Raw genomic sequence first — 14,145 nt, 5'->3', positions numbered from 1 at the left:
TTTTAAGAAATTCGTAGCGACTGCAGGGAGCAATAGTGATGGTCTTAACTTCTTACCGATGCCTGCTCGTCCATCTCTGAAGCTATCCACATGTGATGGAAAGACATCCTAGCAAGTATATAAGTCCCAATTTTCTATAGTTGCGGATGCGAATGGATGGGATTCCCAAGTTAAGGCCTGTCATCTCGCCGCTCCTCTGAGAGCAGACGCAGCGGATATCCTGCATACTCTTCCCGAAAACCAGATATTAGACTTTGAAGCTCTATCCGGCGCATTGGAGCTGCGCTTTGGGGAGAAGTGTTTAAAAGACTACAGCAGGCTTCAACTAAAATCCCGTCAGCAGAAGCCTACCGAAACACTTCGGGAGCTCGCCACGGATGTTGAAAGGCTGTCACATCACGCCTTTTCGGAGTGCCCGACAGAAACAAGAGAAATCCTGTCGCTGCAATATTTCATCGATGGCATCCGGGACCCTGAAATACAGAAAGCACTGCGAATGGCGGATGTTAAATATTTGAAAAGCGCTTTAGTGTACGCCATGAAATTTGAGGCAGCCCAGCAAGCCACCCGTCGAGACCGCCACCCAATCAGAGCTGCTCAAGTCCAGGAGCCAGAGGATCAAGTCATTGCTCGTCTAGACGATTTAACTAGACAATTGAATGCCTTGAGACGGAATATTGGTGACAAGAAACCGAACATAAAATACTGGAACTGCGGTACCGAAGGGCACATACGACGAAACTGCAGAACACCCCAGGGCACGGATGTTAAGACCGCTCCTAGCAGGCAGCAGGGAAACTAATTAGTGGCCATCTCGCGGGGCGGAGGTTGCCAGATAATGAAAAGCCCCAGTTTAAAGCGCTTCAAATTTCTGCAGTGAGAGGCGGCAGTAATGGACTTTTCGTAATAGGACATATTAATGGAATTCCCTGCAATATGACGATAGATACAGGAGCCAACGTTACCATCATCCGAAAAGATTTGGTTCAACAACTAGGAAGCAAACTTATCTGGACGCCGCCCTGCGTTACCCTCCAGACTGTGTCCGGTGACAAGATCGACATCGACGAAAAAGTAAACGTTAACATCACGTTTGGAAGTGCCGCTTACCATCACACGGCATACGTAGCAGAGATCACGGATTCTTGCATACTCGGATTGGACTATCTAAGGAAATACTAAGTAAAATTGCATTCTACATCTGAGGACATAGCCCTATTCGGAAATAATGATGGAGTGAAATCTATCCACAAAATTATAGCTCAAGACGATATCACAATACCCGCAAGGACCGAGTTTATACTTCCTGGATCCATAGCCGAAAATAGAAATTTCCGGTACGGCATCATAGAATATCCTAATAAATGTAATAGCTCGAAAGGAGTACTAGTAGCCTCAACACTCGTCGACCTAACCAGAACGGTTATCCCGGTGAGAGTCGCCAATGTAACTGAGAAGGCGAGAGTTATTAAGAAAGGTGAAATGGTTGCAGCATGTACTCCAGTAACTAGCGTTAAAAGAAAGAGTAACATCCCAGAATCTGTGTCCTCAGAGAGCATTACATCTGAGTTATTGCAGAATGCGCAATTAAACGGTGAAGAGAGGAATGCTGCCGATCGCGTCATTAAAGATCTTCAAGTTGTTTTCTCCCGCTCGTCTTCTGACGTGGGTCGAACCCGTTTGACACAATATAGAATCCTTACCGGCGATCATCCTCCGATCAAGCAACATCCAAGACGTCTACCTATTGCTAAACAGGAAGAGGTACGAACACTTTTAAAGGATATGGAAGAAGGCAATGTCATCGAGCCTTCAGCAAGTCCATGGGCATCTCCCATCGTTCTTGTCAGAAAGAAAGACGGCTCAACAAGATTTTGTGTTGACTATCACTGGTTGAATGAGGTGACGAAGAAAGATAGTTACCCTCTTCCTAGAATTGACGACATTCTAGACACTATTTCTGGAAGCAAGTGGTTCTCAACACTTCATTTAAAGAGCGGGTATTGACAGGTAGAAATACATCCTGATGACCGAGAAAAGACGGCATTTACTACGCGACAAGGGCTTTGGCAATTCAAGGTGATGCCGTTTGGACTGTGTAATGCGCCGGCAACATTCGAACGCATCATGGAGACAGTTTTGAAAGGTCTTTCCTACGAAGCCTGTCTGATATACCTGGACGACATCATCATCGTCGGAAATAGTTTTGAAGAACATCTAGAAAATCTTAGAAAGGTGCTTCAGAAACTGAAAGAGGCCAATCTGAAGGTGAGTCCCGCTAAATGCAAATTGTTCCGAAAGGAAGTGACTTACTTGGGACATCTAATCTCTGCAGAAGATGTGTGCACGGATCCTGAAAAGGTATCAGCGGTTAACTCCTGGAAACGTCCCGAAAATGTCCATCAGCTGAGAAGCTTCCTAGGGCTTTGCACCTACTATAGGAGATTCGTGAAGGATTTTTCTTCCATAGCAAGACCCCTTCACAAGCTGACAGAGAGCAAGCAAAAGTTCTTGTGGACAAAAGAATGCGAGGATGCATTTAACAACTTAAAGGAGGCTTTAACATCTGCTCCAATCCTGACGTATCCTCAGCTCGACAGACCATTTATTCTCGACACGGACGCGAGCAGTGAAAGTGTCGGTGCTGTTTTGTCCCAAGAAATAGACGGCCAAGAACGTGTAGTAGCTTACTGGAGCAAGTGCCTGTCTAAGCCGGAGAGGAATTACTGTGTCACTAGGAAAGAGTTGCTCACCATAGTTAAAGCCGTAAAGCATTTCCATCATTATCTATACGGCAGAAAATTCCTCCTTCGCACGGACCATGCCTCATTGGCCTGGCTTTTAAATTTCAAGAATCCTGAGGGTCAAATAGACAGGTGGATACAGAGACTCCCAGAATATGACATTACTATCCGTCATCGCAAGGGATCATCACACGGGAACGCCGACGCCCTGTCTAGAAGACCTTGCCCAGAAAGCTGCCGATATTGTTCCAGGGTGGAAGCGAAATACGAGCTGCTTAGTCCGGTCGCAAGACAAATTATAACATCAACATCGGCTAATCGAGACCCGTGGAGCGATGATGAAGTCAGGAAAGACCAGCTGGAAGACGGCGACATTAAACCCATAATTGATTTAATGGAGTCATCAAACAGAAAACCTACCTGGCAGGACATTTCTATCTGTAGTCCTACAACAAAACAATACTGGGCACTCTGGGATTCACTTCACATTCGAAACGGCGTCTTATACCGGAAATTCGAATCGGATGATGGGAAGACGTTCCGATGGCAACTGATACTTCCAAGATCCCGGATTACTGATGTCCTTAAAGAACTACATAACAGCCCTACAAGTCACTTTGGAATAATGAAGACCTTGCAGAGAGTTCGTGAGCGCGTTTACTGGAATAATGCAAAGGATGACGTGCAAAAGTGGTGCCGATCTTGCGTTGCCTGTGCAGGTCGAAAAGGACCGAGGAAACGCAGCCGAGGCAAGCTGCAACGTTACGACGTAGGTGCGCCGTTTGAACGTATCGCCTTTGACATATTGGGACCTCTGCCACGAACTGCAGATGGCAACAAATACATTCTCGTTGTCATTGATTACTTCACCAAGTGGACTGAAGCATATCCTATTCCTGATCAATAGGCTGTCACAGTAGTTGAGGTGATGATACAGCACTGGATTTCCAGGTTCGGAGTGCCTCTTCAGTTACATTCCGATCAGGGATGGAATTTTACGTCGGCAGGAATCAAAGAACTCTGCAAACTATTCGGCAATGAGAAAACCCAAACGCCGCCACTACATCCCCTGTCGGACGGCATGGTAGAGTGGGTCAATCGAACCATCCTTAATAACCTCTCAGTAGTGGTTTCCAGAAACCAACACGACTGGGACAAGAAATTACCACTTGCTTACGCAATGCTGTCCACGAGACTACCGGCTATTCCCCATCACAGATGCTCTTCGGTTGTGACCTTCGTCTGCCTTGTGATCTTTTCTTTGGTCGCCCTCTGGATGCGACTTCATCGCCTGAGGAACAAATTCAAGATCTCCAGGCCCGGTTTGAAGTGATGCACAAGTTTGCACGAGAGCGAGTCAACTTGGCGACGGAGAAGATGAAGACCCGATACGACACAAGAGCTACTGGACATCAGTTCCACGAAGGAGACAAGGTGTGGTTGTGGAATCAGACTTGACGAAAAGGACTCCGTCCGAAATTAGTCACCTTGGAATGGTCAGTACACAGTTCTAAACAGCCTGAATGACGTCGTGGTTCGGATCCGTAAGTCTTCGAACTCTAAACCTAAAGTCGTTCATTGCGACAGGTTAGCTCATTGCTATGACAATAGTACGTACTGTAAATAATTGTAAATAGTGTAAGACCATGATCCTTTTTGTTTCTAAATTTGTATTTGATCTGACTTTTATTTAGTATTTTATTTGCATTTATTGTTCATGTCTGTAATGTAATGTTTATTTATTGCATTTATGCCTTAGTTGTAAATTTGGCTTCCTGTCCAGGGATTGTACTGCTCGAGACGTGCAGTCCTTAAGGAAGGGGTCAGTGTTACGGATTTGGTATTTAACTAGTTAATGTTAATAGAATTATAAATAAAATTGTTTTATTCCCCGACCCAAAGTACCCCTCATGGTGCTAATCTGTCTCTTCGGGCCTTAGCGTTAAAACATGTGCAGGCTTAGACCTGCGGTAACGCACATTACTATGAACTGACACGTCTGCTGTTCAATGCTCAGCCGTAACTTTTAACCCCCCCGCCTCCCGGGAATCAAGGCAGAAAACTCTGTGAAGTACTGGCTAGGATCTGTACTTAGGCAGCCTTGGCCACGGGGGCACATAATCATTGAGCTTCGCAGTTCCCCGTGACCTGTGGGGTAGCAGGCAACTGCCTCCGGATTCGTCTGGGTGCCCCACAGGGTGAGGAGGGGTAAATCCCGAATGTTAAGTCCTATCAACATCAGGCTTTGAGGCACCTCGTTGTGGTACTGGCAGGTAGCATTTCTGACGACCAGTCAACTTGTCAGGCGAATATAGACCCACACATTTCTAGGAGACTGACAACCTAGAGTGTTGACCCAGCGGGCTCAGTTAGATTGGTTGGGGGAGTTAAATTTACAAACTGTCGCTGGTAAGTGTGGGACGAGCGACAGGGAGCGAGATACCAAGTCGCTCTTGTGGCATTATTTTTCTGCCTGTCCCCGGCCTCCCGCCTAATACGGAGGACTTAAGGAAGTGGAGCAGGGCGTGTAGTGCCAGATCATTATTTTGTCGCACTGAGGAAACTGTGTAGCACCAGGGTGCCTGGGTCAAGGACCCTACCCCTTGTAGAACAGATATGTAATTTCGAATACTTTCATGAGTAACTAGTATATATATATAATTAAATCATGTTTTCTAACATTTTTTAAAGTTATAAGAATAGATATAAGAAATAAAAGATAAATTTCTAAAAAGACTATGAGCTGGCTATAGCCTGATGCAGAAAAAAAACATTCATAACATATATATAACTAATAGGCTAAGTAGTGCGAGTCTCTAGGTACACTAGTAATAATTAAATCTTAAATCTACAACACAATATTAAGAGGTACATAACAGATTAAGTAAGTTATACAATATGAGTACTAACTATGGCCTAATAGGCCGTTTACTATTATTTGGGTTGTAAGAATTATGTTAATTTTATTAACAGTTAAACTTTTCCTATCGCTTCTTAATTTCAACTTACCACTTCCGGCCAGAATGTAGTTTTAGAATCACGTCTGAATGCTAATGAGGAAGAGCGGTATTTAACCGCGAAGTTCTACTGTATTAATGGAGAGAAATACCAGATATTCTGGCTGCACGCATCGCCCTTTTTAGGCTACTCTCTCGTAAGCTATTATTAAGCTCGGCCGTACTTTAGGCCCTTGATAGCTTCGCAGTCAATTAGCGTTAAGGGGCCAACTCTGTTGGAATTGTGATAGCTTCGGCTATATCTCTTTTTTACTTAAGATTAGTTTAATTCTTAGGCTCTTAAGTTGAAGACCGAGTGTCGGCTTTATCGTACAACTCCAAGACGAAGTTCTGTTAAATCTCATTTGAATAATAAATTTTATTCACTGTCTCACGAACTCAAGCGATTATTCGCTTACTAGTTCTTAAGATTCTTCACTTTTAACTGTAACTTAGAATTACACAGTGGGGAATCATACAGGGTCATTAAAGTTGTAATTGTAAGTCCTTATAACTCAGTTGTTGATATTGTTACGGATTTGGTATCTAAACAGCTTATGTTAGTTGAATTGTAAATTACATGGTTTTATTTCCCGCGCAGTGCAGCGCGTGACGAACATTAAAAGAAAGCTACGCCGGAAAATTAGAAATACAAGAGCATGTGGATTTAACATTTATTAAATATCTCTTTTTGATTTCGAGAAATTTCTAGAACAATCGCACGGGATTTAAAAAGCATATAAAAAGGAGGAAAACCTCTCAATTTAGTTAGTTGTTGTTTTAAGTTTGTTTAGAAAACTGCTCTTGTTGACTGTAACGAATTCGCGGATTAGCTTTCTCTAGCCTTTTTTTTTTTTTTTTTTAAATTAAGTTCTGTTGAACATTTGAGTAGTTAAAAGATAACTACTGTGAGATACTGTACGAATATCTGAGGAAATTGAAGCATTTTGTTTTATTTGTCGTGATAATAAATTCTGTTCATTTTTTCCATCGGACTCGTGCATTCAATTGAAACAAACCCGTACGCACGCAACAATATCATTATTTTCTGGCAAAACACGTGAACTAGGTAATCCCTTAGCATTACAACACGACTGTGACATATCGCAAAGGCAGTTGACACGGAAATGCTGATGATCAAGGCTATCAGTTAACTCGTAACCAGAATTAAATTATAAAGAAAACTTATTCTCACAACACAAAAATAAAATACTTGCAAGAGTATTAATTTAATACTGTAGTATTAACTTCTGATAGTGTGTATGTGTTTTATATATATAATTTCACATATACTTTTTATGTTAGTATAGGTTTTTTAAACCATTTTATTTTGGGGAGCTGCATATTTTGGAGCGCTCACTTATATTTCATTGTTTTGAACAGAAGCTCTGTTTCTTTCTTTCTTTCTTTCTTTCTTTTTTGGTTACTGTATTTTTCAGACTCTCTGTATCTGATCTCTGAGCAGCATAATCTCTATGATGATGTTTGTGCTTCTTGTGGAAGGGCTTTTAAGATTCGTCAATTATAAATAAAAGAAAGTTGTACTTTTCCAGAATGGCAACAACAGAAGAAGAAAGGATCATGATTTAAAAAATAGAGAGACAGTAGTGTTAATGAGGAATGGAAGTAGAAATGAATGGTGCTTACTGTATCTGTAATCAAGCTTAGCCATCCACCGCATAGCAGAAAGTTCTACTAACATCTTGTTACAAATAACTTAATTGATCTTCAGATATTTAGTTTCAAAAATATAAATTCATGGATAATGAAAGGATAAATGAAGGAATGCATGATACTTAATTAATTGTATTACATAAGAGAAACATTTGTGAAAGTCAATAAACATGCACTGACACTATTTTAACAATTTTTTAATTTTTTTTTTTTTTAAATTTCCTAAATAAGACATAAATAATATCATCACAGAAATAAAATAACTACATATTAGAGATATGAAGCTATTGAAATCTGATGTAATAAGGCATATTTTATTGTGCTATACGATGACTAAGTTCAATCATAGGGATGAAAAAGTCAACTTCAGACGGAGGTTGTGACAGCATGGCAGAGCTTATTTGGCCATTTTTATCATTGGCTGCGCCTATTTGCCTCAGTATAGATGTTCTACCTGAGATACCAACGAATCCTCAGAAACTTCACGAGATTTCCATCATCATCATCATCAAGGATATTTTCCTTGTGTTTGACCTCTTTTAATGTGTTCAACCTATATTTGAATGGACACTAGCAATATTTCTGTCGTGAACATAACTGGTTCAGTTGATTGATTACAACAAAACACATAGGGGCAATTTTCTTGAGGGAAGAATGCCTTCATGATGTGTGAAAGGAAAGTGGCATACATGGACATTTAATGAAAAAAGTACATAACCTTTACAAGCAACTGCAGTATAGGAACTTCAATAAATTATCATATTACTACCTAATTTTGTATTGAAACAGAAACTGAAGTGAAAGCTAATCATATATAAGAATGAAAATATAATTTTAATTTGATCATAGGTATTTAGAATGTTAGAAGGTAGGTTATAAATATGAAGATCAGAATGTTAAAAATTTTTGCAATTTGTTACACTATATCAAATTCAGTTACAGACATGCAAATTTTTTTAATTTGTGGTTTTGGGGTAATAATGAAAAAAAAAAAATTAAAGCCATCCCCAAAGAGTTATCAAAATGAACACTTTACAAATACACAGACTTTTTTAAATTAAGTGGATCTATGATAGAAATGGCAAGAGAGCTTTATGAATTCCGTACTAATCAAAAAGTATTATGTTCAAAACAACACTTTGAATTTTTACAACTATAAAAGGAAAATGTAGTAAATTAATATGTTGAATTTTTAGAACTTTTAGAAATATTTCAATTGCAGGTTTCACTGTTTATATTTTCCATACGGTAATATTTCTATGTAATGGTAATGTATAATATTTCTGTAATAAATTTCTAAAATATTCTAGTTACTTGAGCTTTCTAGTTAGTGGAAGGCTGCATAGTTGGGCTTTTAATAAAATTTTGAGATGAAATTTATTTCTATAACTCTTTCCTTTTCATCAATAAATTTTATGCTGGTTTGTAACAATTATACATCATTTTATAAAACATTGCAGCATGTTCAAATCATGTACTATTCGATATTCAACAGAATTATGTAAAAATTAATTTAAAAAAAAGAATTGCAATGAGTGTTAGATTTAATCTTATCAATACTTGTCAAATTATGAAAAGATTTTTGGGGTTTTACCAAAATACTTACATACATATTAAAAGCCATACATATCAATTAAATTATTTCAATAACATATACAGATTAGGAAAAGTTTTATTACATTCAAGTATTTCCATAAAGTGGCACTTAAAATTATTTTGTTAACAAAATAAAATTCAGATGAGTAGTTTCTAATACCACATTATCAAGAATCACAGAATGCTGAAATGCTTTAAAAATCATCTTCATGAACTGGTGATTCAGAATTCCTTTGCATTCATTTGATTCTTGAATGCAGATCTTCAGGAGCAGCCGTTGATTCGACATTATCAATACAGGTATCAAAATTTGATGATACTTTTCTAATTAAAGCCACATTTGTTAACATCTGCATCACTGCTACTATTCTGGCACTCCATTACTTCCGTACGTCTGTGGACACTAGGACTTGTTGATCTAATGGCATCTGAACTGAAATAATTGAATATTAATTATTAACATTTTTTAAAAATAAAATAAGTAAAAGAAAGACTGAAAAAAATCTCTCTAATTTATTGCAGAAGCAACAATTGCAGTTAGGTATAAAAATATGCAAACAAGTTTTGCCTTTAATACATACAAACAAAAGTTTTTGTAAATGTGAAAATTATCAAGAAAATCAAATTCACAAAGAAGCTTCTTCCATTGGTGATTTGGACTATCATAGAGATTTTCATATTCACAAAGATTTATCTTTTTCAGTTAATGACTTCAATTTCAATCCAATCCAATCCTTCCTAGCACATTCAAAATTCTATTAACTTCATTTTTCAATTTTGTTTACTACTACTGCCAATATAAACATAACTGTGGCATTCCTATTCTACACACTGCTTTGCTCTTGATAAAGGGAGACCTAAATTTAAATCTACTCAAGATTTTTGCATGCTTAATTTATGAAAGTGACCTGCGTGACAAGTGAATTCCACTTGCCCATCCTTCCTCATAAATTATATCCATCCATGCCCTGGATTAAATCAGACGGTTATGGCTTCATCTAAAAGGGCAATGCTAAATTATGGTAATTGAAATATGCATCTGAGTGTGAAATCTTCTCATGGCCAAATAAGTTGACAGATGTCAAATATAATCAAGTACATGTGACATGCTGTGGAACATCGAAATGGTACACCTTCCTACATCAAAATCATGGTTCTCTTTCAAGAAGCATAGGGTTCATTGCCAACAGAATACTCTTACACACATGGGAAGTCTACATTTCTTCAATTTTATGTTCCCATAAAGGATCTCAGTATTAGATATACCAATTTTTTGGAAACTCAGAATATATTATATAAATAAAGAAAATTATTTTTTTTAGTATTTAAATGAAAGCATTTTAAACTGTCAAAACTTAAATAGCTTTCATTAAAAATACAAATGAAAACACAGATTAAAAAAGCATAGCTGTGAACCTTAAACTCTGGAAAAAAAAAAAAAAAAAAAATCTGATGTGTACACATGACTTCCTTGCATGGAATATTAAATTACACGCATTTTTTCTTGCATTTCATTTAAACTTATTGGATTGAATTAAATCTACTATGTTGATAGCGCATAAACCACAATAGAATAAATGCACTCTTTAAAATTCACTATATTTATTTACCATAGCGACACTCTGGCGCTAGGTTCACTTAACAGCTTTACATTTCATCCATATTATAACTCAGAATGCATATAAATTTATAGCATTTGAAGAATTATCTAATCGTTGCCACATGTTCTATTCAAATACTATAATAAATCTAAAACCACGTATAAAAGAAATTAAGCAAACAAAAGAAAAAAAGAAACAGTTTTTCACAGACGATTCAGTATTTCTCATTTAATTAATTCAGTTCTCACTTCCCTACAAGGCAAAAACACATAAAAACTCAAAATATCTATATTAAAAATTACGAAATAAATCTTATTTCTTCGAATAAATTCCAGAATGGATTAAGCATAATTTAAGTCGGAATAATAAAAGAATGCGTTATCTTTGTTGTTGCGAAGCTTAGTTTCTCTAGATTGGCAACAAATTCGCTATTTTGCCAAGTTTGAAATGTAAACAAACATGTCCGCGATCACAAAATTCATTAGGCTTAGCTGCAATTAAACAACTTTTAAATTGTTGATAACGCCACAAATACTGCATGCAGATTTACTAACGGTATAAAAACCTTAATCAGAAGATAACAACAACATAATTCAATCACTTTTAAAGCAAAATATGCACAATTTACAAACATATAAGACTAAAGAAACTGAGCTCACTAAGCCGAATAACAGAGTGGATACATATATACATATACTTTTGCTGTGGCCGATTGCAACCAAAATATGACGTGCACAGCTACAGACCTACATACAAAATTTCAACGTTCTAAGGCTACTAATTTTTTAGTTATGCGAAATACATACGCACAGACACCACGAAAAATTCTCTTCAGAATTCATTTTAAATCAGTTTTATAATTTTTTTTGGGAAAAGAGTCCTTTATTCTGTGCTTACTTGCGGATGTCATGCAAAAACATCATTAAATCGCATTGGATAGCAGTCAAAATCGATATTTCCGTTGAAATATGATACCCGAAATTTTTGGTGATTACAATACTTCTTTTTTACTTCGTACAAAGAAGTAAAAAGGTAGAATCTTTCATCAAAAATTGGTATTTCTGGGAGGTTTTTGATTTTGGATAGAGATTAACAACCCCAAACTACAAAAATAAAATTTAGGTAAAGCTCAATATTACAAAAAGATGAGAATAATCTGATTGGTTATTTAGCATATTTATTAACTAACAGTATTCACTAACTTTATACTGTTAAAAGAGAAGAAAAAAGAAAAAGACAACTTCCGTTATATATCTAACAGATTTACAATAAGAAAATCAATAACAAAGCTTGACACCGGGTGTATCGTAGCGGTATCTTAAATTTAAATTAATAAACATAAGAATACATCAATGAGAGTGGACTGTAATTTAAACTTTTTTCAGCAGTTTCAACCTTAGCACACAACACAGCACAAAGTAAAGCGAGAAAGTTTCAATTAGCGTTTGCAAGAATGCACGAGCAAAATGCAAGCTGCGCATAATATCTGTGCATTGCGAAATAATATCTGACAGACAGGCAGAGGACTCTGGTGGCTGAATGCTTTGAATTATATTTTGCCATTAAACTGGGTAATCAAAATAAGACTAGTATCTGACATCTACTATGAGACTGTATCTAATGGACAAAGTTCACAAGCTACAATTTCACAATAAAGAAATCAATAACAAAGCTTGACTCCAGGCTTTAAAAAATGCTATGAATGATATTTTGTCTGTAAAGTGAGTAATAAAAATAAGAAATGGTACCTTACATCTATTCCGACACTGTATATAATAGACTGGATTAAAAGCTCTTAACATATGAGTTTTGCCATATTTGTGGCAGGTATGAATATAACAATAAGTTGTACGAGGGCGATCCAGGAAGTAGATTACGTTTCCGTCTGTGTCCGCTAGGGGCGGGGCTAGCGCGGCCATCTTGGGGTCAGAGCGTTGCGCAGCTCAGTCTGCATCTAGCCGTGCTAGTGAGATGTTCGTGCTGTGCTCCGTTCAGATACTGTGACGGTTTGAAATGTCTGCGTTAATTGAAAATCCCGCGAGCTGCGAGGTGCGCTCAGTAATAAGGTTTCTGACTGCAAAAAACTGTAAACCGATAGAAATCTATCGGCAGCTTCGTGAAGTGTATGGGGACAACATTATCACTGAAGGTGGAGTGCATCAGTGGGTCATAAGATTTCAAAATGGCCAAACCAATGTTCACGACGAAGATCGAAGTGGGAGACCCAGCATAGTGACCGCCAAACTTCTCGAAAAAGTCGATGCTAAAGTCCGTGAAAATCGAAATTTCACAATAACGGAACTTCTTTGAGTTTTCCACAAATTTCGCGAAGTTTGTTGCACGAAATCATCAGCGAAAAGCTTGGTTACCACAAGTTTTGTGCAAGATGGAAGGCAAGAAGAGGTAACGAAGTGGTTGAAGGCGCAGGCGGCCGAATTTTTCGACGAAGGAATTTCCAAGCTCGTACATCGCTACGATAAATGCCTTAATTTGTATGGTGACTATGTAGAAAAGTAGTATTTGAGTGTGGCTTTCATCTGTATATAATAAAATTTGTTTCCTATACTTTGTTTATTTTTTTATTCCAAAACGTAATCTACTTTCTGGATAGCCCTCGTATATCAAAATTTCATTTCTGCTTTATAAAAGAGATTAATAGTAAATGCAAATGCACAGCAAAGTACACAAACTGCCATCTACTATGGGGCCCCTATCTTAAAGAAAGGATTTTTCCATACAACCATTTCCTACACAACTAATGGTTGAAAATTGAGTGAAACCTGATGCAGCTACCCAAGTTAAAAAATTATGACAAAGTATTTCGATGACCTAGACTCTACTGCAAAACTTCGTGAATTCTGATTTGTCCACAAAATTAATTAAAAAATGAATTCTTATTCATGCACAAAATATATACATCATACTAAATACAGCTTTACATTTTTCACATAAATTGGATAATAACGCAAAGTCTAATTTTAAACACACACTATTAATTGAAAATTAATTTTAAGTCTTAGCAAAAATATTCTTATAAAAATTATCCTTGAAAATATGTATGTAAAGTTTCAAGTAACAGTTCTGAAACAAACAAGCATTTCAGGTATTTGAACCCATTTAAAAAAATAACACCCACTTCAAAATAATGAATTGTAAATAAATTTCAAGTTGATTCTGTATAGTAGGGGATTCAAAATTCTCTAAAGATATGATACAGCCAATTTTATATACACACCTAAATTATAAAATATGAAAGACAAACACAAATCACAGACAATAGCCCATTAAATTCCTCATTTTAATGTAAGTACAACAGTGACCACAATAAAGTCCACTGGACAAAAGCACTCAAAAAACACCCCACTGGGATAATTGCCCATGCAACTAATACCCACACCGATGAAAGTGCACATTGATAAAAGCCCACACAGATAAAAGCCCACATTGATAAAAGCCCACACAGGTATAAGCCCATGTTGATAAAAGCCCACACTGACAAAAACCCACACCGATATATAAGCTACGTTAAAATGA

The 14,145-nt window shown here is 37.2% G+C and overlaps 1 protein-coding gene across 14 annotated transcripts in view; it reads right to left on the bottom strand.

Moving 5' to 3' along the window:
- Positions 1–7,594: 7,594 nt before the first annotated feature.
- The window catches only part of LOC146992745 (uncharacterized), a 51,534-nt gene continuing 44,983 nt past the window's right edge, over positions 7,595–14,145 (bottom strand). For all 14 annotated transcript variants that reach the window (XM_085809533.1, XM_085809532.1, XM_085809522.1 and 11 more), the window contains one exon: positions 7,595–9,443. In XM_085809533.1, coding sequence (XP_085665659.1) covers positions 9,335–9,443 — 109 coding nt within the window. In that variant the 3' untranslated portion in view covers positions 7,595–9,334. The remainder of the gene's footprint in view (positions 9,444–14,145) is intronic.

This window comes from Stegodyphus dumicola, chromosome X2, assembly GCF_044657685.1.
Source record: "Stegodyphus dumicola isolate Sdum_Otavi_A_Nest chromosome X2, ASM4465768v1".
NCBI classification, from domain to species: Eukaryota; Metazoa; Arthropoda; class Arachnida; order Araneae; family Eresidae; genus Stegodyphus; species Stegodyphus dumicola.
This window is presented reverse-complemented; position numbering and strand designations above follow the sequence as displayed.